At 52.4% G+C, this 23,766-nt stretch overlaps 1 protein-coding gene across 1 annotated transcript in view; it reads right to left on the reverse strand.

The window, feature by feature from the left end:
• Positions 1-10,738: 10,738 nt before the first annotated feature.
• LOC119974183 overlaps positions 10,739-23,766 on the reverse strand; it is a 56,336-nt gene continuing 43,308 nt past the window's right edge. Inside the window, exons 6-7 of the mRNA XM_038812890.1 lie at positions 21,803-21,929; positions 10,739-11,005 (exon numbers count right to left, since the gene is read on the reverse strand). Of these exons, the coding sequence (XP_038668818.1) occupies positions 10,888-11,005; positions 21,803-21,929 (245 nt within the window). The 3' untranslated portion in view covers positions 10,739-10,887. The remainder of the gene's footprint in view (positions 11,006-21,802; positions 21,930-23,766) is intronic.

The following is a 23,766-nucleotide window of genomic DNA, read 5'->3' on the forward strand; positions in this document are numbered from 1 at the left end:
GGCCGCCATCACGGGACAAGGGTCGCTACCGCTACTCGTCGGACTCATCTGACTCAACCGCCGACCAACCACTGCTCGCCTCCGTTACGCTCGACCAGTCCCGTCCTCGCAACCTGGCACCCTCTTCCACATCGGTGCTGGTCAACGGCCATGTGACCTCCTGCCTCATCGACTCCGGGAGCACCGAGAGCTTCGTCCACCCGGACACGGTAAGGCGCTATTCCCTTGCGGTCCATCCCGCCGACCGACAGATCTCCCTTGCCTCCGGTTCCCACTCTGTCCCGATCCGGGGTTTCTGCCTGGTTAAACTTACTGTACAGGGCGTGGAATTCGACCGTTTCCGTCTGTATATTCTCCCCGCCCTCTGCACTCTTACTAGGCCTGGATTTCCAGTGCAATCTCCAGAGCCTCACCCTCAAATTCGGTGGACCCCTACCTCCCCTCACCGTTTGCGGCCTCGCGACCCTCAAGGTCGAGCCTCCCTCACTCTTTGCCAATCTGACTGTGGATTGCAAGCCCGTCGCCACCAGGAGCAGACGGTACAGCACCCAGGACAAGGCCTTCATCAGGTCCGAAGTCCAGCGGCTGCTTCGGGAGGGTATCATCGAGGCCAGCAACAGCCCTTGGAGAGCCCAGGTGGTAGTGGTTAAGACCGGGGAGAAGCACAGGATGGTCGTGGACTACAGCCAGACCATCAACCGGTACATGCAGCTCGACGCGTACCCCCTCCCCCGCATTTCTGATATGGTCAATCAGATTGCACAGTACCGGGTCTTCTCTACTATTGACCTGAAATCCGCCTACCACCAGCTCCCCATCCGTAAATCGGACAGTCCCTACACTGCCTTCGAGGCAGACGGTCGTCTGTACCAATTTCTGAGGGTTCCCTTCGGCGTCACAAATGGAGTCTCGGTCTTTCAGCGAGAAATGGACCGAATGGTTGACCGGTACGGACTGCAGGCCACCTTCCCGTACCTCGACAATGTCACCATCTGCGGCCATGACCAGCAGGACCATGATGCCAACCTTTATAAATTCCTCCACACCGCATCTCTCCTTAATCTCACGTACAACAAGGAGAAATGCGTGTTCCGCACAGACCGCTTAGCCATCCTTGGCTACGTAGTCCAAAACGGACTACTGGGGCCCGATCCCGACCGCATGCACCCCCTCATGGAGCTCCCAATCCCCCACTGCCCCAAGGCCCTCAAACGCTGCCTGGAGTTTTTCTATTATTACGCCCAGTGGGTCCCGCAATACGCAGACAAGGCCCGGCCACTTATCCAGTCCACACATTTTCCCCTCTCGGCCGAGGCACAACAGGCCTTCGCCCGCATTCGATCTGACATAGCCAGGGCGGGGATGCACGCCGTAGACGAGACTCTGCCTTTCCAAGTAGAGAGCGACGCTTCAGATGTCGCCCTTGCCGCCACGCTGAATCAGGCCGGCAGACCCGTGGCATTCTTTTCACGCACCCTCCACGCCTCCGAAATTTGGTATTCCTCTGTCGAAAAGGAAGCCCAGGCAATCGTTGAAGCGGTGCGGCACTGGAGGCATTACCTGGCCGGCAGGAGATTCACTCTCCTCACTGACCAACGGTCGGTAGCCTTCATGTTCAACAACACGCAGCGGGGCAAGATCAAGAATGACAAAATCTTGCGGTGGAGAATCGAGCTCTCCACCTTTAACTACGAGATCTTGTATCGCCCCGGCAAGCTCAACGAGCCCCCAGACGCCCTCTCCCGAGGTACATGTGCCAGTGCACAAGTGAACCAGCTCCGTGCCTTGCACGACAGCCTTTGCCATCCGGGGGTCACTCGCTTGTACCATCTGATCAAAGCCCGCAATCTGCCCTACTCCGTCGAGGAAGTACGGACAGTCACCAGAGACTGCCAGATCTGTGCGGAGTGCAAGCCGCACTTCTACCGGCCAGATCGCGCGCGCCTGGTGAAAGCATCCCGCCCCTTTGAACGCCTCAGCGTGGACTTCAAAGGGCCCCTTCCCTCCACCGACCGCAACACCTACATCCTTAGTGTGGTCGATTAATTTTCTAGGTTCCCCTTTGCCATCCCATGCCCGGATATGACATCTGCCACGGTCATCAAGGCCCTGGATTCCATTTTCGCCCTGTTCGGTTTCCCCGACGACACCCACAGTGACAGGGGATCCTCGTTCATGAGCGATGAGCTGCGTCAATTCCTGCTCAGCAGGGGTATCGCCTCCAGCAGGACGACCAGCTACAACCCCCGGGGAAACGGGCAGGTAGAGAGGGAGAATGGGACGGTATGGAGGGCCGTCCAGCTGGCCCTACGGTCCAGAAACCTCCCAGCCGCTCGCTGGCAGCAGGTCCTCCCTGACGCGCTCCATTCCATTCGGTCGCTACTGTGCACCGCAACTAACCACACACCCCATGAACGTGTTTTTGCCTTCCCTAGGAAGTCCACATCCGGAGTGTCGCTCCCGACTTGGCTCACGACTCCGGGCCCAGTCCTTCTCCGTAGGCATGTACGGCACCACAAGGCGGAACCCCTGGTGGACAAAGTACGCCTTCTCCACGCCAATCCTCAGTATGCCTACGTGGAGTTCCCCGACGGCCGCCAGGACACAGTCTCGCTCCGGGACCTGGCTCCCTCAGGTGCCGATCCCATGCCCACACCCCTTCCAGCGCCCCCCTATTCGTCCCCATCAGGTCCATCCCTCATCCCCCTGCCCACCCTGGCGGACACGGAAGATTTCGGCTTACTCTCGGAGTCATCCCGCCAGCAGCCAGCACCAACACCGCCAACACCTGCACCATCGTGGCCATCACTGCCTGTGCCGACATCACCACCACAGCTACGCCGATCACAGCGGAACGTTCGACCACCGATTCAGCTCAATCTGTAACCTGCTAACCGGATGGACTCTTGATTTTCCTTGTTGGACCCTCTTGTAAATAGCATCCTTTGTATTAGAGTTACATGTCACCCCCGCCGGACTCATTTTTTACAGGGGGTGAATGTGGTGAGATAACCACTGTAGTTATGTGTACTGCAGTAGGGGGATGTATACCTGTACCTGTAATACAGGTTCCTCCGGTAAGCCCCTGCCGGCTAGCTCCGCCCACAGGGAGCTTATGTATAAATGTATGAGAGCTGCTCAGACCCTTAGTCTACTGTTGCAGATGGAGGGACAACATCGTACAACAATAAAGCCTCTATTGTACTAGTCTCTCGGCTTTGAGTATAATTGTTAGCGCTACATACTCAGGTATCAGATCCAGATACAGACTCATCGATGCCACTCCCTTCACCCAGGGAGCCCAAACAGCCAAGGTCAATGACCGCTCAGGACACGCCCAGCCATCAAGGCACCCGCCCCTTTATTGGCTAAAATCGAACGCAGTACCAATGCCAATTATTGGGTCCAAAGTTAAGGACCGCCCAAAGGGGCGCAAAACCCCCAAAGGATAAAAAGTGACACGACTATGTGTTCAGTCTCTCTTAGCCCCGGTGCTCAGTCTCTCTTGGCCCCAACCTATGCGTAAAACCAAGTGCAGCATAACGACCAGACAGACAAGTTCAAGATCAACGATCGCTACCAAACGGGTGAGCCCAGCAGAAACGGAGTCACTTCTCCAGACCCAACACGCAAGATCCGAACAAAGGCCTTGTTCCTCTGCATAAAGCCAGGTGCCTGAAGTTAAGTACAGGTTGTTGCAGTGGTAGGTGTAATTTAGCTTGCAGTGTTTTATGTTGCGTGTCAAAGTAATTCTTGTGAGTAAATAAACTATCATTGAACTTGAACTAACTAACTGGTTGTTTGGTCTTTGATCGGTATCCGATAAAACTTTGTGGTGGAATCATTTGATACCTGGCGACTTTTGAAAAGCAATATCATCATTAATAACTGTCATATCAGTATCCAGTTAAAAAGAGCAACATTATTGGCATCTCCGGTGCGAATTGGCAGCAGAGGAAGGACGTTCTTGCGATTGAGGGTGTCCAGCGAAGGTTCACCAGACTAATTCCCGGGATGGCAGGGCTGACATATGAAGGCTGGATCGACTGGGCTTGTACTCATTGGAGTTTAGAAGAATGAGAGGGGATCTCATAGAAAATATTAATTCCTGATGGGACTGGACTGGATGCGGGAAGAATGCTCCCCATGTTGGGAACGTCCAGATCTAAGGGTCACAGCCTAAGAATAAGGGGTAAACCATTCAGGACTGAGATGAAGAAGTATTTCTTCTCTCATTTAATTGTGAACTTCTGGAATTCTCGAACACAGAAAGATGTAGGGACCAGGTCGTTGAGTGGGGAGCAAGAGGGAGCTGGACGTGGCCCTCGCGGCTCAAAGGATCAAGGGGTACAGGTGAGAAAGTGGGATGGGATACTGAATTTGCATGATCAGTCATGATCATAGTGAATGGTAGTGCAGGTTTAAAGGGCCAAATGGCCTACTTCTGCATCTATTTTCTATGATTCTATGTTTCTATGAACGGGAGTGGGCCCATTCAGCCCCTTTGAGCCTGTTGCACAGGAGTAGGAGGAGGCCCATTCAGCCCCCTCGAGCCTGTTACAAAGGGACAGGAGTAGGCTTATTCAGCCCTCTCGAACCTGTTAAACAGGAACAGGAAGAGGCCCATTCAGTTCCTTGAACCTGTCACAGAGAAACAGGAGGAGGCACAGTCAGCCGCTCTTGAACCTATTACACAGGAACAGGGGGGGGGGGGGGGCATTCAGCCTCTCTCAAGCCTGTTACAAAGCAACAGAAGGAGGCCATTTAGCCCCTTGAGCCTGTTACACAGGAACAGGAGACACATTCAGACCCTTGAGTTTGTTACACAGGAACAGGAGGCACATTCAGCCTCCTCGAGCCTGTAACGTTCAGCGTCTTCGAATCTGTTACAAAGCAGCAGGAGGAAGCCATTCAGCCCCCTTCAGCCTGTTCCACAGGAACAGGAGGAGGCCATTCAGCCCTCTCACGCCTGTTACACAGGAACATGGGGCGACCCATTCAGCCCCTCACACCTGTTACAGAGGAACAGGAGGAAACCCTATCAGTCCCTCGAACCTGTTACACAGGAACAGGAGGAGACACATTCAGCCACCCTAAAGCATGTTGCACAGGAACAGGAGTAGGCCCATTGAGCCCCTTGATCCAGTTACACAGGAACAGGAGGAGGCTCATTCAGCTCCTCGAGCCTGTTACACCGGAACAGGAGGGCGCCCATTCAGCCCCTCCAGCCTGTTAAACAGGAACAGGAGGGGGCTCAATCAACCTCACTCGAGCCTGTTACAAAGGAATAGGAGGAGGCCCATTGAGCCCCCTCGAGTCTGATACACAGGAACAGGAGGAAGCCCATTCAGCCCCTTGCGTTTGTTACACAGGACCAGGAGGGACATTTAGCCTCCTCGAGCCTGTTACGAAGCAACAGGAGGAGACACATTCAGCTCATTCGAGCCTATTCCAAAGCAACAGGAGGAGGTCATTTCACCCCTCGAGCCTGTTACAAAGCAACAGGAGGAAGCCATTCAGCCCCCTTCAGCCTGTTACACAGGAACAGGAGGAGGTCATTTCACCCCTCGAGCCTGTTACAAAGCAACATGAGGAAGCCATCCCCCTTCAGCCTGTTACACAGGAACAGGAGGAGGCCATTCAACCCTCTCGCGCCTGCTACACAGGAACTTGGGGAAGCCCATTCAGTCCCTTGAATCTGTTACACACGAACAGGAGGAGGCCATTCAACCCTCTCGCTCCTGCTACACAGGAACTTGGGGAAGCCCATTCAGTCCCTTGAACCTGTTACAGAGGAACAGGAGGAGGCCCATTCAGTTCCTCAAACCTGTTACACAAAAACATGAGGAGGTCCATTCAGCCGCTCTCGAACGTATTACACAGGAACAGGGGGATGCCCATTCAGCCTCTCTCGAGCCTGTCACAAAGCAACAGGAGGAGGCTCATTCAGCCCCCATCTGGCCTGTTGCAAAGGAACAGGAGGAAGCCCATTCAGCCCCTCAAATTTGTTGCAGAGGAACAGGAGGGATCCCATTCAGCCCCTCGAGCCTGTTACAATGGAATAGGAGGCCCATTCAACCCCCTCATGTCTGATACACAGGAACAGGAGGAAGCCCATTCAGCCCCTTCAGCTTGTTACACAGGAACAGGAGGCACATTCAGCCTCCTCAAACTTGTTACGAAGCAACAGGAGGAAGCCATCCCCCCCTTCAGCTTGTTCCACAGGAACAGGAGGAGGCCATTCAATCCCTCAAACCTCTTACACAAGAACATGAGGAGGCCCATTTAGCCGCTCTCGAACCCATTACACAAGAACATGAGGAGGCCCATTCAGCCGCTCTCGAACCTATTACACAGGAACTGGGGGAGGCCCATTCAGCCTCTCTTGAGCCTGTTACAAAGCAACAGAAGGAGGCCATTTAGCCCCTAGAGCCTGTTACAAAACATAGAACAGTACAGCACAGTACAGGCCCTTCAGCCCACAATGTGGTGCCGACCATTTATCCTAATCTAAGATCAACCTAACCTACACCCCTACAATTTACTGCTGTCCATGTGCCTGTCTAAGAGTCGCTTAAATGTCCCTAATGACTCTGACTCTCCCACCTCTGCTGGCAGTGCATTCCACACACCCACCACTCTCTGTGTAAAGAACCTACCTCTGACATCTCCCCTATATCTTCCTCCAATCATCCTAAAACTATGTCCCCTCGTGACAGCCATTTCCACCCTGGGGGAAAGTCTCTGGCTATCCACTCTATCCATGCCTCTCATCACCTTGTACACCTATATCAAGTTACCTCTCTGCCTTCTTCGCTCCAGTGAGAAAAGCTTTAGCTCCCTCAACCTTTCTTCACAAGACATGCCCTCCAGTCCAGGCAGCATCCTGGTAAATCTCCTCTGCACCCTCTCCAAAGCATCCACATCCTTCCTATAATGAGGTGACCAGAACTGGACACATTATTCCAAGTGTGGTCTAACCAGAGTTTTATAAAGCTGCAGTAAAACCTCGCGGTTCTTAAACTCAATCCCCCCGTTAATGAAAGCAAACACACCTTACGCCTTCTTAACAATCCGATCAACCTGGGTGGCAACTTTGAGGGATCTATGTATGTGGACCCCAAGATCGCTCTGTTCCTCCACACTTCCAAAAATCTTGCCTTTAACCCTGTATTCAGCATTCAAATTCGACCTTCCAAAATGAATCACCACATTTATCAAGGTTGAAGTCCATCTGCCACTTCTCAGCCCAGCTCTGCATCCTGTCAATGTCCTGTTGTAACCTGCAACAACCCTCAACACTATCTCCAACTCCCCCAACTTTCATGTCATTGGCAAACTTACTAACCCGCCCTTCCACTTCCTCATCCAAGTCATTTACAAAAACCACAAAGAGCAGAACACATCCTTGCGGGACACCACTGGTCACCGACCTCCAGGCGGAATACTTTCCATCCGTTACCACTCTCTGTCTTCTTTCGGCCAGCAAATTCTGTATAGACAGCCAAATATCCCTGTATCCCATGCCCCCTAACTTTCTGAATGAGCCTACCATGGGGAACCTGATCAAAAGCCTTACTGAAATCCATATACACCACATCCACTGCCCACCTTCATCAATATGTCTCGTCACATCCTCAAAGAATTCAATGAGGCTTGTGAGGCATAACCTGCCTGTCACAAAGTTATCTGACTATCTTTAATCAAACAGTTTTTCTAAATAATCATAAATCCTATCTCTCAGAATCCTTTCCAATATTTTGCTCACCACAAGCGTAAGACTGATGGGTCTGTAATTCCCAGGGATTTGTCGATTCCCTTTCTTGAAAATTGGCCTCCCTCCGATCATCCAGTCCTATTCCAGTGGAGAGTGAGGACGCAAATATCGTCGCCAACGGCGCAGCAATCTCCACCATCGCTTCCCGTAGTAACCTTGGGTATATCCCGTCAGGCCCAGGGGACTTATCTATCCTGATGCTTTTCAAAACTTCCAGCACATCCTCCTTCTTAATATCAACCTGTTCAAGTCTATTAACCTGGTTCACACTGTTCTCATGGGCAACAAAGTCCCTCTCTATGGTGAGTACTGAAGCAAAGTATTCATTTAGGGCCTCCCCCATCTCTTCAGACTCGAGGCACAAGTTCCCTCTGTAGCCATCTAAGGTGGCCACCTGCAAAGGACCATGGGAATTATGGCCAACCCAGGACTCAGCCAAATACACAGCCTATGTGTATCTAAAATACATGCACCCAGACCTGACCGAAACCCCGCTCGTTTACATTTCAATGGCCCATTTTCCCAGGACAATAGGACTCCAATCAAGCAACCGGTACAGCCACAGACTGATCGGCACCACTCCCTTGCTCAAAAAGCACAACTGCCAAGGTCAATGACCGCTAAGGACCCGCCCAGCTACCAAGGCACCCGCCCCTTTATTGGCCGAAATCGAAGAGAGTAATCAGAGCCCTGTCGAATTTTTGGGTCCAAGGTTAAGGACCGCCCCAAAGAGAGCAAAATCCCAGCGGGATAAACGAGAGCGCAGCCATGTGTTCCTTCTCTCTTGGATCCAGCCTGTGCCTACCCAATTGCAGCAGGAACAGCCAGCTAAGTTACAGACCAACGATCGCTACCTGATAGCTGAGCCCAGCAGAGACAGAGTGAACCAGCCAAGTGAAATCCAGATAAAGGCCTTATCCATTTGCACAGTACCAGTCACCCTGAAGTTAAGTATAGGTTATTGTAGCTAATAGGTGTAGTTTAACTCGTAGTGGATATTGTGTTTGCATATTGAGATAACTCTTGTGTATGTAAATAAACCATGTTTTGAACTAACTAACTGATTGTGTGGTAATTTGATCGATATAAGAGAAAGGCTTGTGGTTCACAGAGATTAATAAATAGAGCAACACCTCCACTATCCCTTATCGGCCATACTCTCACTCTGATCGCCCTCTTATTTCTCACGTAAGTGTAGAACGCTTTGGGGTTTTCCTTAATCCTTCCCGCAAGGGCTATTTCATGCCACCTTCTCGCTCTCCCCGGTCCATTTTTGAGTTCCTTCCTCGCTACCTTGTAACCCTCTAGAGCCGAATCAGATCCTTGCTTCCTCAACCTTACGTAAGCTTCCTTCTTCCTCTTGACTAGAAGCTCCACTTCTCTTGTCATCCAAGGCTCCTTCACCTTACCATTCCTTCCTCGTCTTAGTGGGACAAAACTATTCAGCACTTGCAGCAAGTGCTCCTTAAACAACCCCCACATTACTGTTGTGCATTTCCTCAAGAACAATTGTTCCCACTTTATGCTCCTCAGCTCCTGTCTAATAGCAGTATAATTTCCCCTCCTCCAATTAAATACCTTCCCATACTATCTGTTCCTATCTCGCTCCATGGCTATGGTAAAGGTCAAGGAGTTGTGGTCACTGTCACAGAAATGCTCTCCAACCGAGACATCTGACACCTGACCTGGTTCGTTGCCAAGCACCAAATCCAATATGGCCTCCCCCCCTAGCCGGCCTATCTACATATTGAGTCAGGAATCCTTCCTGTACACACTTGACAAAATCTGCTCCATCCAAACCATTTGCACTAAGGAGGTTCCAGTCAATATTAGGGAAGTTGAAGTCACCCACGACAACAACTCTGTTACTTCTGCACCTTTCCAAGATTTGCCACCCAATCTGTTCCGCCATCTCTCTGCTACTATTGGGGGGGAGGGGGGGGGGGGTCTATAGTAAACTCCCAATAAAGTGACTGCTCCTTTCTTGTTTCTGACTTCCACCCATACTGACTCAGTAGACAAACCCTCCTCAACTACCTCCTTTTCTGCAGCTGTGATGCACTCCCTGATTAACAGTGCCACTCCCCCTCCTCTTTTACCTCCCTCCCTATTCTTCTGAAAACATCTAAACCCCGGAACATCAAACAACCATTCCTGCCTCTGTGAAATCCATATCGCCGTAATGGCCACAACATTGTAGTTACAAGTACTGATCCATGCTCTAAGTTCATCTCCCTTATTCTTGTCATTCCTTGCATTGAAACAGACACACTTTAACCCATTCCACTGAGTGCAACAGGAGGAAGCCATTCAGCCTGTTACACAAGAACAGGAGGAGGCCATTCAGTCCTCTCGAACCTGTTACAGAGGAACAAGAGGAGGCCCATTCACCCTCTCTCGAACCTGTTACACAGTAACAGGAGGGCGCCCACTCAGCCTCTCAAACCTAAGAAAGAGGAACAGGAGGAAGCCCACTTCGCCCCTTAAGCCGGTTATATAGGCACAGGAGGAGACCCATTTAACCCCTCAAACCTGTTACACAGGAACAGGAGGTGGCTGTTCGCGTGCCTGATATTTATCCCTCAACCCACGCCACTGACAACCAAAAGGAAAACATAGGGAGGATCTGGGACCCGAGCAAGCGGTTGCTTGCGGAATCCAGCCGTGGGCAAATCAGGCACACGCATTTCCTACAAGGGCAACAGAAGCCACCCTGCCAAGCAACAAAACAAAAGTCGCTGGTTGGCTGAGAAATGTTTTGGGGAGTTTTGGAGATGGCGCAAGGCTGGGCTGCCCCCACCTGGTCTCGTTAATTGTGATCCCACCCTCGGCCTGAGCTCATCAGCTCTTCACGTCCGTAGCGAGTGACCCAAACTGCATGGTGTCTCCCAGCCCTGCCGCCCGCGTGGCTCAATAAACAGGCGAGTGCTGGCATTTGCTTCCTTGTTTGTGTGTGCGCATGTTTGTGTCTTTTTATTAAAGATTTTTTACATTATTTGAAGTGTTTTTTTTTCCTATCACGTCCATATGCAGGGGGTGCCTCGTGCAGTCCAGCCGACGTATCCCTGATTCCGGTTCTGGGATTGGAAAGTAGCCATCGTGCCACCACCTTATCTGTACGTGGGGACCACCTTCTCATCCTTCAGGTAGCGGAATCCAACGTTGCACCGTGCGGTGTTCTCTCTGGTCTGTTTCAGCCACAGCAGTATGACGATCAGCACAGCCACGCTGTGAAATGTGAAAGACAGCAGGACAAGAACATTATAAATTTCAATTCACAGTCTCCCTTCAAACTGCAAATCAGCGGGTGTATATAGTGAAGGAGGGTCAGTACTGAGGGAGTGCTGCACTGTCAGAGGGTCAGTACGGAGGGAGTGCTGCACTGTCAGAGGGTCGGTACTGAGGGAGTGCTGCACTGTCAGGGGGTCAGTACTGAGGGAGAGCCGCACTGTCAGAGGGTCAGTACAGAGGGAGTGCTGCACTGTCAGAGGGTCAGTACGGAGGGAGTGCTGCACTGTCAGAGGGTCAGTACGGAGGGAGTGCTGCACTGTCAGAGGGTCAGTACGGAGGGAGTGCTGCACTGTCAGAGGGTCAGTACTGAGGGAGTGCTGCAATGTCAGAGGGTCAGTACAGAGGGAGTGCTGCACTGCCAGAGGGTCAATATTGAGGGAGTGCTGCACTGTTGGAGGGTCAGTACTGAGGGAGTGCTGCACTGTCAGAGGGTCAGTACTGAGGGAGTGCTGCACTGTCAGAGGGTGAGTACTGAGGGAGTGCTGCACTGTCAGAGGGTCAGGGCTGAGGGACTTTTGCACTGTCAGAGGGTCAGTACTGAGCGAGCGCTCAACTGTCAGAGGGTCAGTAATGAGGGAGTGCTGGACTATCAGAGGGTCAGTACTGAGGGAGTGCTGAACTGTCAGAGAGTCAGTACTGAGGGAGTGCTGCAATGTCAGAGGGTCAGTACAGAGGGAGTGCTGCACTGCCAGAGGGTCAATATTGAGGGAGTGCTGCACTGTTGGAGGGTCAGTACTGAGGGAGTGCGGCACTGTCAGAGGGTCAGTACTGAACGACTGTTGCACTGTCAGAGGGTCAGTACTGAGCGAGTGCTGCACTGCCAGAGGGTGAATATTGAGGGAGTGCTGCACTGTTGGAGGGTCAGTACTGATGGAGTGCTGCACAGTCAGAGGGTCAGTACTGAGGGACTGTTGCACTGTCAGAGGGTCAGTACTGAGCGAGTGCTCAACTGTCAGAGGGTCAGTACTGAGGGAGTGCTGCACTGTCAGAGGGTGAGTACTGAGGGAGTGCTGCACTGTCAGAGGGTCAGTGCTGAGGGACTGTTGCACTGTCAGAGGGTCAGTACTGAGGAAGTGCTGCACTGTCAGAGGGTCAGTACTGAGGAAGTGCTGCACTGTCAGAGGGTCAGTACTGAGGAAGTGCTGCACTGTCAGAGGGTCAGTACTGAGGAAGTGCTGCACTGTCAGAGGGTCAGTACTGAGGGAGTGCTGCACTGTCAGAGGGTCAGTACTGAGGGACTGTTGCACTGTCAGAGGGTCAGTACTGAGGGAGTGCTGCACTGTCAGAGCGTCAGTACTGAGTGAATGCTGCACTGTCAGAGGATCAGTACTGAGGAAGTGCTGCACTGTCTGAGGGTCAGTACTGAATGAGTTCTGCACTGTCTGAGTCAGTACTGAGGGAGTGCTGCACTGTCTGAGGGTCGGTACTGAGGGAGCGCTGCACTGTCAGAGGGTCAGTACTGAGGGAGCGCTGCACTGTCTGAGGGTCAGTACTGAATGAGTGCTGCACTGTCTGAGTCAGTACTGAGAGAGCGCTGCACTGTCTGAGGGTCAGTACTGAATGAGTGCTGCACTGTCTGAGGGTCAGTACTGAGGGAATGCTGCACTGTCAGAGGGTCAGTACTGAGGGAATGCTGCACTGTCAGAGGGTCAGTACTGAGGGAGTGCTCAACTGTTGAAGGGGGCAACCTCTCCGAGGGTTATTGAACTATATATTCTATTCTCGTGAGCGGGGGTGGTGGGGGAGATTGCACAGTCACTATTTGAAAGATGAGCTGGGAAGGCCAATATTTGTATGTCAACACACTGACAATAGCTGATAATCCAAATCATTATCACATTGCTGCTGGTGGGAAATTTATGTGCCCGAATCAACTGCTGTGTTTCCTACATTAGAAGAGAGACCGCACTTCAAAAAAGTTGTTCACAGGCTCCGAAAAGTATTGGGATGTGTTTGGGTGCAGGGGGCGAGAAGGTGCCTGAGAGATGGAAGTGTTTCATTTTTAATGGCTTGTGCTGTAAAGCACCACCACCTGGTGGCCGCATGCCAGTATTACACTGACTAAGCCTGTCGGGATTCAGTCCACACCAGGGAATGAATGATGTGTTTGCGTGCAATTGCCTCTTTTGAAATTTCCCGTTGAATCTGATTCCAGCACCTTCCAGATCACAACAACTCGCTGTGTGTGAAATAAAAATTCTCTTCATCTCCCCTCCCTCTGGTTCTTTTACCGATTCTCTTCAATCTGTGTCCCCCCCTGGTGACCTAGCCTCCTCCCCCTGGGAATCACTTTCTCCTCACTGACTCGATCCAAACTACCTTCATGATTTTAAATGTCTCAATTCGATCGCCCCTTTAATCTCCGCGGAGGACAATCCCAGCTTCTTCCTGGTGCTCCACATGAACTGAATTCCCCTCATCAACATCCCCAGAACATTCTGCAATGCCCGAGCTACACAAAGGGATGTGTCATGAAACAACTTGTATTTATATAGCGCCTGTGAAATAGCATAACATCCCCAAGCTGCTTCACGGGTGGGAAAATCTGGCAATATCTCACCCCAACCCATGAAGGAGATATTCGGGACAGGCAACCAAAGGTTTGCTCAAATAAGTCAGTTTACCAGGAGCTTCTTAAAGGAGAGAGTGAGACAGAGAGGGGGAGAGAGAGAGAGAGAGGTGGAGAGGTTTAGGGAGGTAATTAGAGTTTCGGATCCCGGGCAGCTGAAAGCACGACCACCATTATTGGCGCGATCGGAATCTGGGGAAGTTCCATAAACTGGAATTGGAGGAGCGCAGAGACCTCAGAGGGTTGTAGGGGCTGGAGGAGGTTACAGAGATAGGGAGGGTTGTTGGGTCTGGAGGAGGTTATAGAGATAGGGAGGGTTGGAGGGGCTGGAGGAGGTTACAGAGATAGGGAGGGTTGGAGGGGCTGGAGGAGGTTACAGAGATAGGGAGGGTTGGAGGGGCTGGAGGAGGTTACAGAGATAGGGAGGGTTGTCGGGGCTGGAGGAGGTTACAGAGATAGGGAGGGTTGTAGGGGCTGGAGGAGGTTACAGAGATAGGGAGGGCTGTAGGGGCTGGAGGAGGTTACAGAGATAAGGAGGGTTGTAGGGGCTGGAGGAGGTTACAGAGATAGGGAGGGTTGTAGGGTTGTAGGGGCTGGAGGAGGTTACAGAGATAGGGAGGGTTGTAGGGTTGTAGGGGCTGGAGGAGGTTACAGAGATAAGGAGGGTTGTAGGGGATGGTGAGGTTACAGAGATAGGGAGGGCTTTTGGGGCTGGAGGAGGTTACAGAGATAGGGAGGGTTGTAGGGGCTGGAGAAGGTTACAGAGATAGGGAGGGTTGTAGGGGCTGGAGGAGGTTACAGGAATGGGGGGGGGGGGAGTTCGCGGTGAGAAGGGGTTTTTTGGGAGCGGGGCCAAAGGTGAAGTTGGGCTGTGCTGGGGTCGCTGAGTAGGGGGTTTTGAAGGGGCCAGGGATGAGGTGGAGCTGTGCGTAGGTTGCAGAGGTGGAGTGTTTCTGGAAGGGAGTCAGAGGTGAGAAGGGGCTGACTGGGGGTTAATGAGAAGGAGGTTTTTGGGAAGGGGTTCAGGAGTGAGATGGGGTTATCCGGGGGTTCGGAGGAGGGGCATTTGGGAAGGGGTTGAATGAGATGGGGTTGGGTGAGGGGGGGTTTTTGGGGAGGATGGTCAGGGATGAGTTGGGGCTGTGTGGGGGTTGTTGCGGAGAGGGTGTGGTGAGGGGGTCCAGAGGTGAGGTTGGGCTGGTCGGAGGTGGGTGAGGAGGGTTTTTTGGGTGGGAGGTCAGGAGTGAGATGGGGCCATGCGGGGTCGGTGGGGAGGGGATTCTGGGGAGAATGGTCAGGGGTGAGGTAGGCTGTGTGGGGTTCGATGAGAAGGGGTTTTGAGAAGGGGAGTCACAGGTGAGAAGGGGCTCTGCGGGAGTCGCTGAGGAAGGGGTTTTGAAGGGTCAGTGATGAGGTGAGGCTGTGTGTGGGTTGCTGAGGAGGGTTTTTTTTGAGAGAGGAGACAGAGGTAAGGAAGAGCAGACCCAGGGTCACTCAAGAGGAAGCTTTTGTGGAGGGCTTCAGTAGTGAGTAGGGGCTGTAAGGGGGTTGGTGAGGAGGGTTTTTTTGGAGGGTGTTGGATGAGGTTCGGCTGTGCAGGGTTCAGAGAGGAGGTGGGTTTGTGAGGGTGGTCAGGGGTGAGGTGAGGCTGTGCAGGGGTCGCTAAGGTGGGATTTTTGGGAGGGGGTCAGGGATAAGGTGTGGAGGGGGTTTGGTAGAGGGGGTCAGGGATGAGGAGGGGCTCTACGCGGGGCGGTGTGGAGGGGGTTTGGTAGAGGGGGTCAGGGATGAGGAGGTGCTCTACGCGGGGCGGTGTGGAGGGGATTTGGTAGAGGGGGTCAGGGATGAGGTGGGGCTTGCACGTGTATCGCTGCGAAGTGGATTTTGGGGAGAGGGGTAGGGGTGAGGTGAGTCTGTGCGGGGGTTGGTGAGGAGGGACTTTTGGGAGAATGGTCGGGGTGAAGTGGGTCTGTTTGGGGTTCGATGAGGAAGGGATTTGGGGAGGGCGGTCATGGGTGAGGTGTGGCTGTGCAGGTCGGTGAGGAGGGGATTTTGGGGTGAGGTGGGTCAAAAACAAGAACAAAGAACAGTACAGCACAGGAACAGGCCGTTCAGCCTCCAAGCCTGCGCCGATCACGTGTCCTATCTATACCCCGCCTGTTCATGTGTCTGTCCAGATAAGTCTTAAAAGTCGCTAACATATCTGCCTCAACCACCTCACTTGGCAGTGCATTCCAGGCCACCACCACCCTCTGTGTAAAAAACTTCCCCGCACATATCCACTGAACCTGTCCCCCCTCACAACTTGTGCTGCCTTGTAATTTTCAATTCCGCCCTGGGAAATGTTTACCTGATCCTTACCTTTAATAATTTTATACACTTCGATCAGGTTGCCCCTCAGCCTTCGCCTTTCTGGGGAGAACAATCCCAGTTTATTCAATCTCTCCTCATAGCTAATACCCTCCATACCAGGCAACATCCTGGTTCACCTGATCTGTACTCTCTCCTAAGCCTCTGTGTCTTTCTGGTAGTGTGGTGATGAGAATTGGACACAATATTCAAAATGCGGTCTAACCAGCATTCGATATAATTGTAACGTAATTTACGAGCTTTTATACTCGATACACCATCCGATGAAGGCAAGCATGCCATCTGCTTTCTTGACTAACATTTCCACCTGTGCTGCCACTTTTAAGGATCTGTGTATCTGCACGCCCCAATCTCTCTGTGTCTCTATGCTCCTGATGGTTCTGCCATTTATTTTATTGCTCCCACCTGAATTGGATTTACCAAAATGCATCACCTCGCATTTGTCCTGGTTAAATTCCATCTGCCATTTCTCTGCCCAATTTTGCAGCCTGTCTATATCCTGTTGTATTCTCTGACAATATTCCTCACTATCCGCAGCTCCTGCAATCTTAGTATCATCCGCAAACTTGCAAATCAGACCCGTTACGTTTTCTTCCAAGTCATTTATATATATTACAAAGAGCAGAAGTCCCAGTATTGATCTCTGCGGAACACCACTAGTTACAGACCTCCTTTTGGAAAAACACCCTTCCACTCCTACCCTCTGTCTTCTGTGGCCAAGCCAGTTCTGAATCCATCCAGCTAGTTCACCCCTGACATCATGGGATTTCATCTTTTGCACCAGCCAGCCATGAGGGACCTTATAGATGCTTTACTAAAGTCCATGTCGACAACATCCATAGCCCTTCCCATGTCAATCATTGTTTTGTCACCTCCTCAAAAAACTCAATTAAATTAGTGAGACATGACCTCCATGGTTCCTGATCCTGCCCTTCCTGTCCTTCCTTTTATTCATAGAATTTCCAGTGCAGAAGGAGGCCATTCGGCCCATCGAGTCTGCACCGGCTCTTGGAAAGAGCACCCTACCCAAGGTCAACACCTCCACCCTATTCCCATAACCCAGTAACCCCACCCAACACTAAGGGCAATTTTGGACACTAAGGGCAATTTATCATGGCCAATCCACCTAACCTGCACATCTTTGGTCTGTGGGAGGAAACCGGAGCACCCGGAGGAAACCCACGCACACACGGGGAGGATGTGCAGACTCCGCACAGACAGTGACCCAAGCCGGAATCGAACCTGGGACCCTGGAGCTGTGAAGCATTTGTGCTATCCACAATGCTACCGTGCTGCCCAAATTTTTCATTGGCACATGCCTGTCCTGCACTCCCATCGACTGCTCCTTAAAAGACTCCAACATGCCAAATGTAGATTTACCCTCAAACAGCCTCTCCCAAACAACAGCCTCCAAATCCTGCCTAATCTGGGTGTAGTTAGCCTTCCCCCAATTTAGCACCTTAACCCCAGGACAACACTCCTCCTTTTCCATGAGTATCCGAACACATATGGAATTGTGGTCACTGTTCGCCACATGTTCCCCCACTGAAACTTTGATAACCTGGCTGGACTCGTTATCTCATACTAGGTCCAGTATAGCTCATCTCTAGTCAGACTATCCACATATTGGGCGGGATTCTCCCAACGGGAGCTGGAGTAAAAACCGGAGTGTTTTACTTTGGCGTCGGCGCCCGTTCCCAGAGCCCTATTCTCCCCCCTCCGTGGGGCTAGTAGGGGCGTCGCGCGGTTTACGGGGGAGGGGCCTCGGCATGGCCGCGTAAAAGATGCGGCGCCTTGGGTCCCGCGCATACACAGTTGGGCCGGCGCCAACTAGCGCATGCACGGTTACCTCGCGGAACGCTCTGGCCCCTCACCAACATGGCGCCGGGGTTCTGGGGCCGGCCACGGAGGGAAGTAGGCCCGGGGATGGAGAGGCCGGCCCGCCGATCGGTGAGACCCGATCGCGGGTCAGACCTCCATCGGAACGGAGCCCCCCTCCCCCTCCACAGGCCGTCCCCCCAAGCCTTCACGGCGAGTACCCGCTGGCAGCGACCAGGTGTGGATGGCGCCGACAGGACTCGGCCGTTTACGCGTGGCCGCTCGGCCCATCCGGGCCGGAGAATCACCGCTCGCCGTTTGCGGCGATTCTCCAAGCGGCCCGGCGCAATTCGCGCAGCGCTGATTTCGGTGGGGTGGGAGAATCGCGTGCGGGGCCGCGGTGGCGTGGCACGATTTGCGCGGTGCCCTGTCGATTCTCCCACCCAGCGTCGGTGGGGGGGTGGTGGAGGGGGGAATACCGCCCATTGTTCCAAAAAGCCTTCTTGGTCACACTTAACAAATTCCTCATCATGCACACCCCTAACACCCCTAGCCCTCAGGGATTTCCAGTCAATATGAGGAAAATTAAAGTCTCCCACTACAACAACCCTATTATTTCTACATCTATCCAACTGTTCTTCAACTTACCGTGGGCTATTGGGAGACCTGTAGTACACCCCCATCATAATGACAGCCCCCTTTCTTTTCTGAGTTCTACCCATAGTGCCTCGTTACTTGATTTTTCCATGGTGTCCTCCCTCTGTATAGCTGTAATATGTTCTCTAACCAGTATTGCAACTCCCCACCTCTTTTACCTTCCTCCCTGTCTCACCTAAAACACCTATATCCCAGAAAATTTAGCTGCCAGTCCTGTCCCTTTTATAACCACGTCTCTGTTACAGCAACCACATTCAGGTTCTGCGCATGAATCAAGGTTTTAAGTTCATCTGTCTTACCTGTTATACTCCGTCCATTGAAGCAGATGCACTCCAGACCTCCAGACCCATGGAGTTTGATTTCCCCCAGCCTGCCCTTTCTCTTAGCCAGCCTGCCCCTTATACCATGCTCATCCCCAGTCTCCACACTTGCTGGCTTACGGTTCAGATTCCCATCCCCCTGCCACATTCGTTTCAACCCATACCAGCAAATCTCCCAGCCAAGATACTGGTGCCCCTCCAGTTCAGGTGCAGACCTTCTTGTACAGGCCCCACCTGCCCTGGAAGACATCCCAGTGATCCAAAAAACTGAAGCCCTCCCTCCTGCACCAGTTCTTTCACCATGTATTCAACTTCACTTTATCCCTATTGCTAGCCTCGCCAGAATGTGGCACAGGGAGTAATCCTGAGATTACTACCCTCGAGGTCCTGCTTTTTAATCTTATACCTAGCTCCCTAAATTGCTGTTGCAGGACCTCGCTACTCTTTCTGCGTTTGTCATTCGTGCCAATGTGGACAATGACCTCTGTCTGATTTCCCTCCCATTTTAGGATGCTTTGTACCTTCTCAGAGACTGTGCGGGGTTCGGTGAGCAGGGGATTTGGGGAGGGGGGTCACAGGTGTGGAGGGGCTGTGCAGGGGTCACTGAGGAGGAGGTTTTGGGGAGGGGGAAGAGGGGGCTTTGGAGAATGGGGTCTGTAATGAACTCCAATTGGCTTTATTGGTTGGCCAATTGGACTATGAGCTCCCTCAATGATAGCCCATATAATCACCTGTGTAGGCTTTGTGAGCCAGTCTTTAGTTGACTGGACGCTAGCAGCACTGTTTGTAGCTGCTCCTGTAATATCGTTATTGGTGTGGTATAACTTTTGTTGTGGTGACGGAACTCCTGTCTCCCGTGGATTACTACAGTGGCGACGAGGTAAACTACGAATTTTGCAGAGACCAGCTGCCGCACTCGGAGGGTAAGCCTTGCCATTTTAAAAATGCCGTTTTTTGGGAGGTTAGAGGCATTCGACCCGGCTATTGAGGACTGGTCCCAGTATGTGGAGAGAATGTGTTACTTCTTCCGGGCAAATGATATACTGACGGACGAAAGGAGACGGCTTATCCTGCTGTCGGCGTGCGGACCCTCCGCTTTCGCCATTATACGTAGTCTGACTTATCCCGATGCGCCGGACACGAAAACTTTCCAAGAAGTAACGGAATTGGTGAAAGAGCACTACGACCCAAAACCACCCCTCATTTTGCGTAGGTACAGATTCTACACAGCGAAGCGGGAAGACAGGGAGTCAGTCACAAATTTCTTGACCCGCCTGAGAAGGCTGGCGGAAAAATGTGAGTTCGGCCCGACGCTAAATGAAATGCTTCGGGACCGGTTAGTGTGTGGTATAAACAACCTCACAATACAGAAACGCCTGTTGGCGGAAACGGAGCTAGACTGCAGGCAGGCGTTACAGCTCGCATTGTCCCTAGAAAAGGCAGCAAGTGGGGCGCAGGAACTACAGGGCACGCCAATGGAGGTAGATACCTGTGAGAGGGACTACCACAACGGGTCCTGCTACCAAATAGCCGCTCTCAGGAAAAACCTGAGGAATAGAGGGAAAAAGGAAAACCCCAGAACTGCCCCCAAGTCTGCCAGGACTGACTGGAGACAGAGGGAAGTACCGGCTGAGGCTCCCCCAACAGAGAAGGACCGTTTCTGGCACCAGACAGAGTGGGGTAACAACGACAGAAATCCTAGAAGGAGGTGGCCCTTTCATGGGCTCAATGTTTTTGGTGATAGTGGACGCCCACTCCAAATGGTTGGACGTCCATCGGGTAAACACGGCAAGCACAGCATTGACAATTGAAAAGCTCAGGGCCTCGTTTGCAACACATGGACTTCCGGAGGTATTGGTGTCGGACAACGGAACGGCATTCACAAGTGGGGAATTTAGAAAATTCCTGAAGGAAAACGGAGTCCGTCACATCAAAACGGCCCCTTACCATCCAGCGACCAATGGCCTAGCAGAGAGAGCGGTCCAGACACTTAAAGCGGGACTCAAGAAGCAGCCGGCAGCGTCAATAGACACAAAGCTCTCCCGCTGGCTGTTTGATTACAAGACCACACCGCATTCCACAACGGGCATACAGCCAGCTGAACTCTTAATGGGAAGGCGGCTGCGAACGAGGCTGAGTCTCCTTTTCCCAAATTTAAAGGGGAAAGTGGAGAAACAACAGGAGGCCCAACGCAGGGGGTATGATAATAGTCGGCAACAGAGATATTTCCAGGTGGGGGCACCGGTTTGGGTCAAGAATTATGGGAATGAACCAACGTGGGTCAAAGGCACGGTAGAGTCCCAAACAGGGCCCATATCCTATGAGATTTCAATAGGAGGTAAGGTGCTGAAGAAACACCTAGACCAAATAAGGGCAGCAGAACCACACCTGGAGGCAGGCAAAGCAGGACCGCCTCAAGCTGGGATAGCCCAGACGGAAAGGATACCCACACCCCAGCCCCGAGCAATTTCTCCAGACCCCGTCATCCAGTCATCAGAGTCGGAGATGGACACACTCGACGAGGCCGCCGCGCCACCTCTCCCCGAGGAGGAGGAAGAACAACTTCCAAGGAGGTCGTCAAGGAAAAGACGGGCACCTATAAGGTACACCCCGCCCACTTCGGAGAACGACCCGGCAGACGACACAGAGGTGACAGACCCAGACATGAGGAGCAGGAAGAAGCTCAGAGGAATGCTAGCTGGCAGGAATTCCTCGGACCTTGGTGGGGGGAGTGGTGTAATGAACTCCAATTGGCTTTATTGGTTGGCCAATTGGAGTATGAGCTCCCTCAATGATAGCTCATTGAGGGGGCCCATATAATCACCTGTGTAGGCTTTGTGAGCAGTCTTAAGTTGACTGGACTGCTAGCAGTACTGTTTGTAGCTGCTCCTGTAATATCGTTATTGCAAATAAATATTGGTGTGGTGACGGAACTCCTGCCTCCCGTGGATTACTACAGGGTCAGTGGTGTGGAGGTCAGGTTCATTATCATTAACTTACAGTCCAATCAGCAGGATGGCAATCATCGGGAACATAATCATTTCAGCCACTCTCCACTTCTCCGCGAGCTGTGGGTCACTTCCTTCGATCGCGCGCCTGTACCTCTTCCTCTGCTGCATCTCGGAGTCTGAAAGATACAGAGAGTTAGCAAGAGAGATGTCAGCCTGTGGGACACTTAGCACTCGGGTCTGAATTGAACCTCACTGCGCTGAGTGGAAATTAAACACAGACATGGCCAGGGATACCCAAGACATGAACTGTCTGTCCATTAGATCTTTTGCCCAGGACCTATTTTTATCAATCAGCCATCCTTTGGGACCCACGGCAGCCAACCTTCGTGGCCAATGTTGCCCAAATTTCTTTACTGGCTATTTTGCTTACCTGTAATACGACAGGTAAGCCTGCTCGGTCCTCATGGTCTCACATGCTTTGTCATTAAATGTTACATTTCTGCTAAGAGCAGCAGCAGATGATTTTAAGTTCTCACTATATCCTTTAAAAAAAAATCAAGAAGTTTGTCCTCAAACTCGCCATGCCCAGTCCTCAAAAGCTTTTGAAGTTTTGAGAGTTTTATCTTTCATTCGTCAGTACTTCCAGACACATAGCGCACATGGGCATTGCAACCTGCTTTACATTGGCACAATTAATAAAGCCACATCTCAAGAACTAATCTTTATACTGCTTTGTTCCCGATTTCAGCTTCTTGTTAATGGGTTGTTCACCAGAGACCCTGGAGCTCACATCAGCACTGCTTTATTCCACTGTGGAGTCTCCTTAGAAGCTCTCTCCAGCAGATTCAGTTGTGAGTTCCGAGCCTGGTTTTGTCTCTGGCCCGCTCTTCCTTATTACAAACTGATCCCACCTTCAGTTTTTTTTCACATTCCTGTTGTTTGCTTGCTGGCAGCTACAAAATGGAGGAAATTCTCCTTCAGGATTTTGCGGCCAAAGCATGGATCGCATGCCATCAATGTTCGTGCCGGGCATGTGACCTGCTCTCTCTCACCTCTTCTGGTGTGAAGACTCTGCTTTCTTTAATTTGGTCCTGGGTCAGCACACTGACATAAGGAGCAGGCGGTACTGGGGGAGCGCGCTGACGTCAGGAGGAGACGGTACTGGGGGAGCACGCTGACGTCAGGCGGAGACGGTACTGGGACAGCACGCTGACGTCAGGAGGAGACGGTACTGGGGGAGCACGCTGACGTCAGGCAGAGACGGTACTGGGACAGCGCGCTGACGTCAGGAGGAGATGGTACTTGGAGTGTGTGCTGACGTCAGGAGGAGACGGTACTGGGACAGCGCGCTGACGTGAGGAGGAGACGGTGCTGGGACAGCGCGCTGACATCAGGAGTAGATGGTACTGGGAGTGCGTGCTGACGTCAGGAGGAGACGGTACTGGGACAGCGCGCTAACATCAGGAGGAGACGGTACTGGGACTGCGCGCTGATGTCAGGAGGAGACGGTACTGGGACAGGGCGCTGACATCAGGAGGTGGCGGTACTGGGGCAGCGTGCTGACGTCAGGAGGAGATGGTGCTGGGACAGTGCGCTGACGTCAGGAGGAGACGGTACTGGGACTGCGCGCTGACGTCAAGAGGAGACGGTACTGGGACAGCACAATGACGTCAGGAGGAGACGGTACTGGGACAGGGTGCTGACATCAGGAGGTGGCGGTACTGGGGCAGCGTGTTGACGTCAGGAGGAGACGCTACTGGGACAGCGCGCTGACGTCAGGAGGAGACGGGACTGGGACAGTGCGCTGACGTCAAGAGGAGACGGTACTGGGACAGCACACTGACATCAGGAGGTGGCGGTACTGGGGCAGCGTGCTGACGTCAGGAGGAGACGGTACTGGGACAGCGCGCTGACATCAGGAGGAGATGGTACTGGGACAGTGCGCTAACGTCAAGAGGAGACGGTACTGGGACAGCGTGCTGACGTCAGGAGGAGACGGTACTGGGACAGCGC

Source organism: Scyliorhinus canicula, chromosome 12, assembly GCF_902713615.1.
Source record: "Scyliorhinus canicula chromosome 12, sScyCan1.1, whole genome shotgun sequence".
NCBI lineage: Eukaryota > Metazoa > Chordata > Chondrichthyes > Carcharhiniformes > Scyliorhinidae > Scyliorhinus > Scyliorhinus canicula.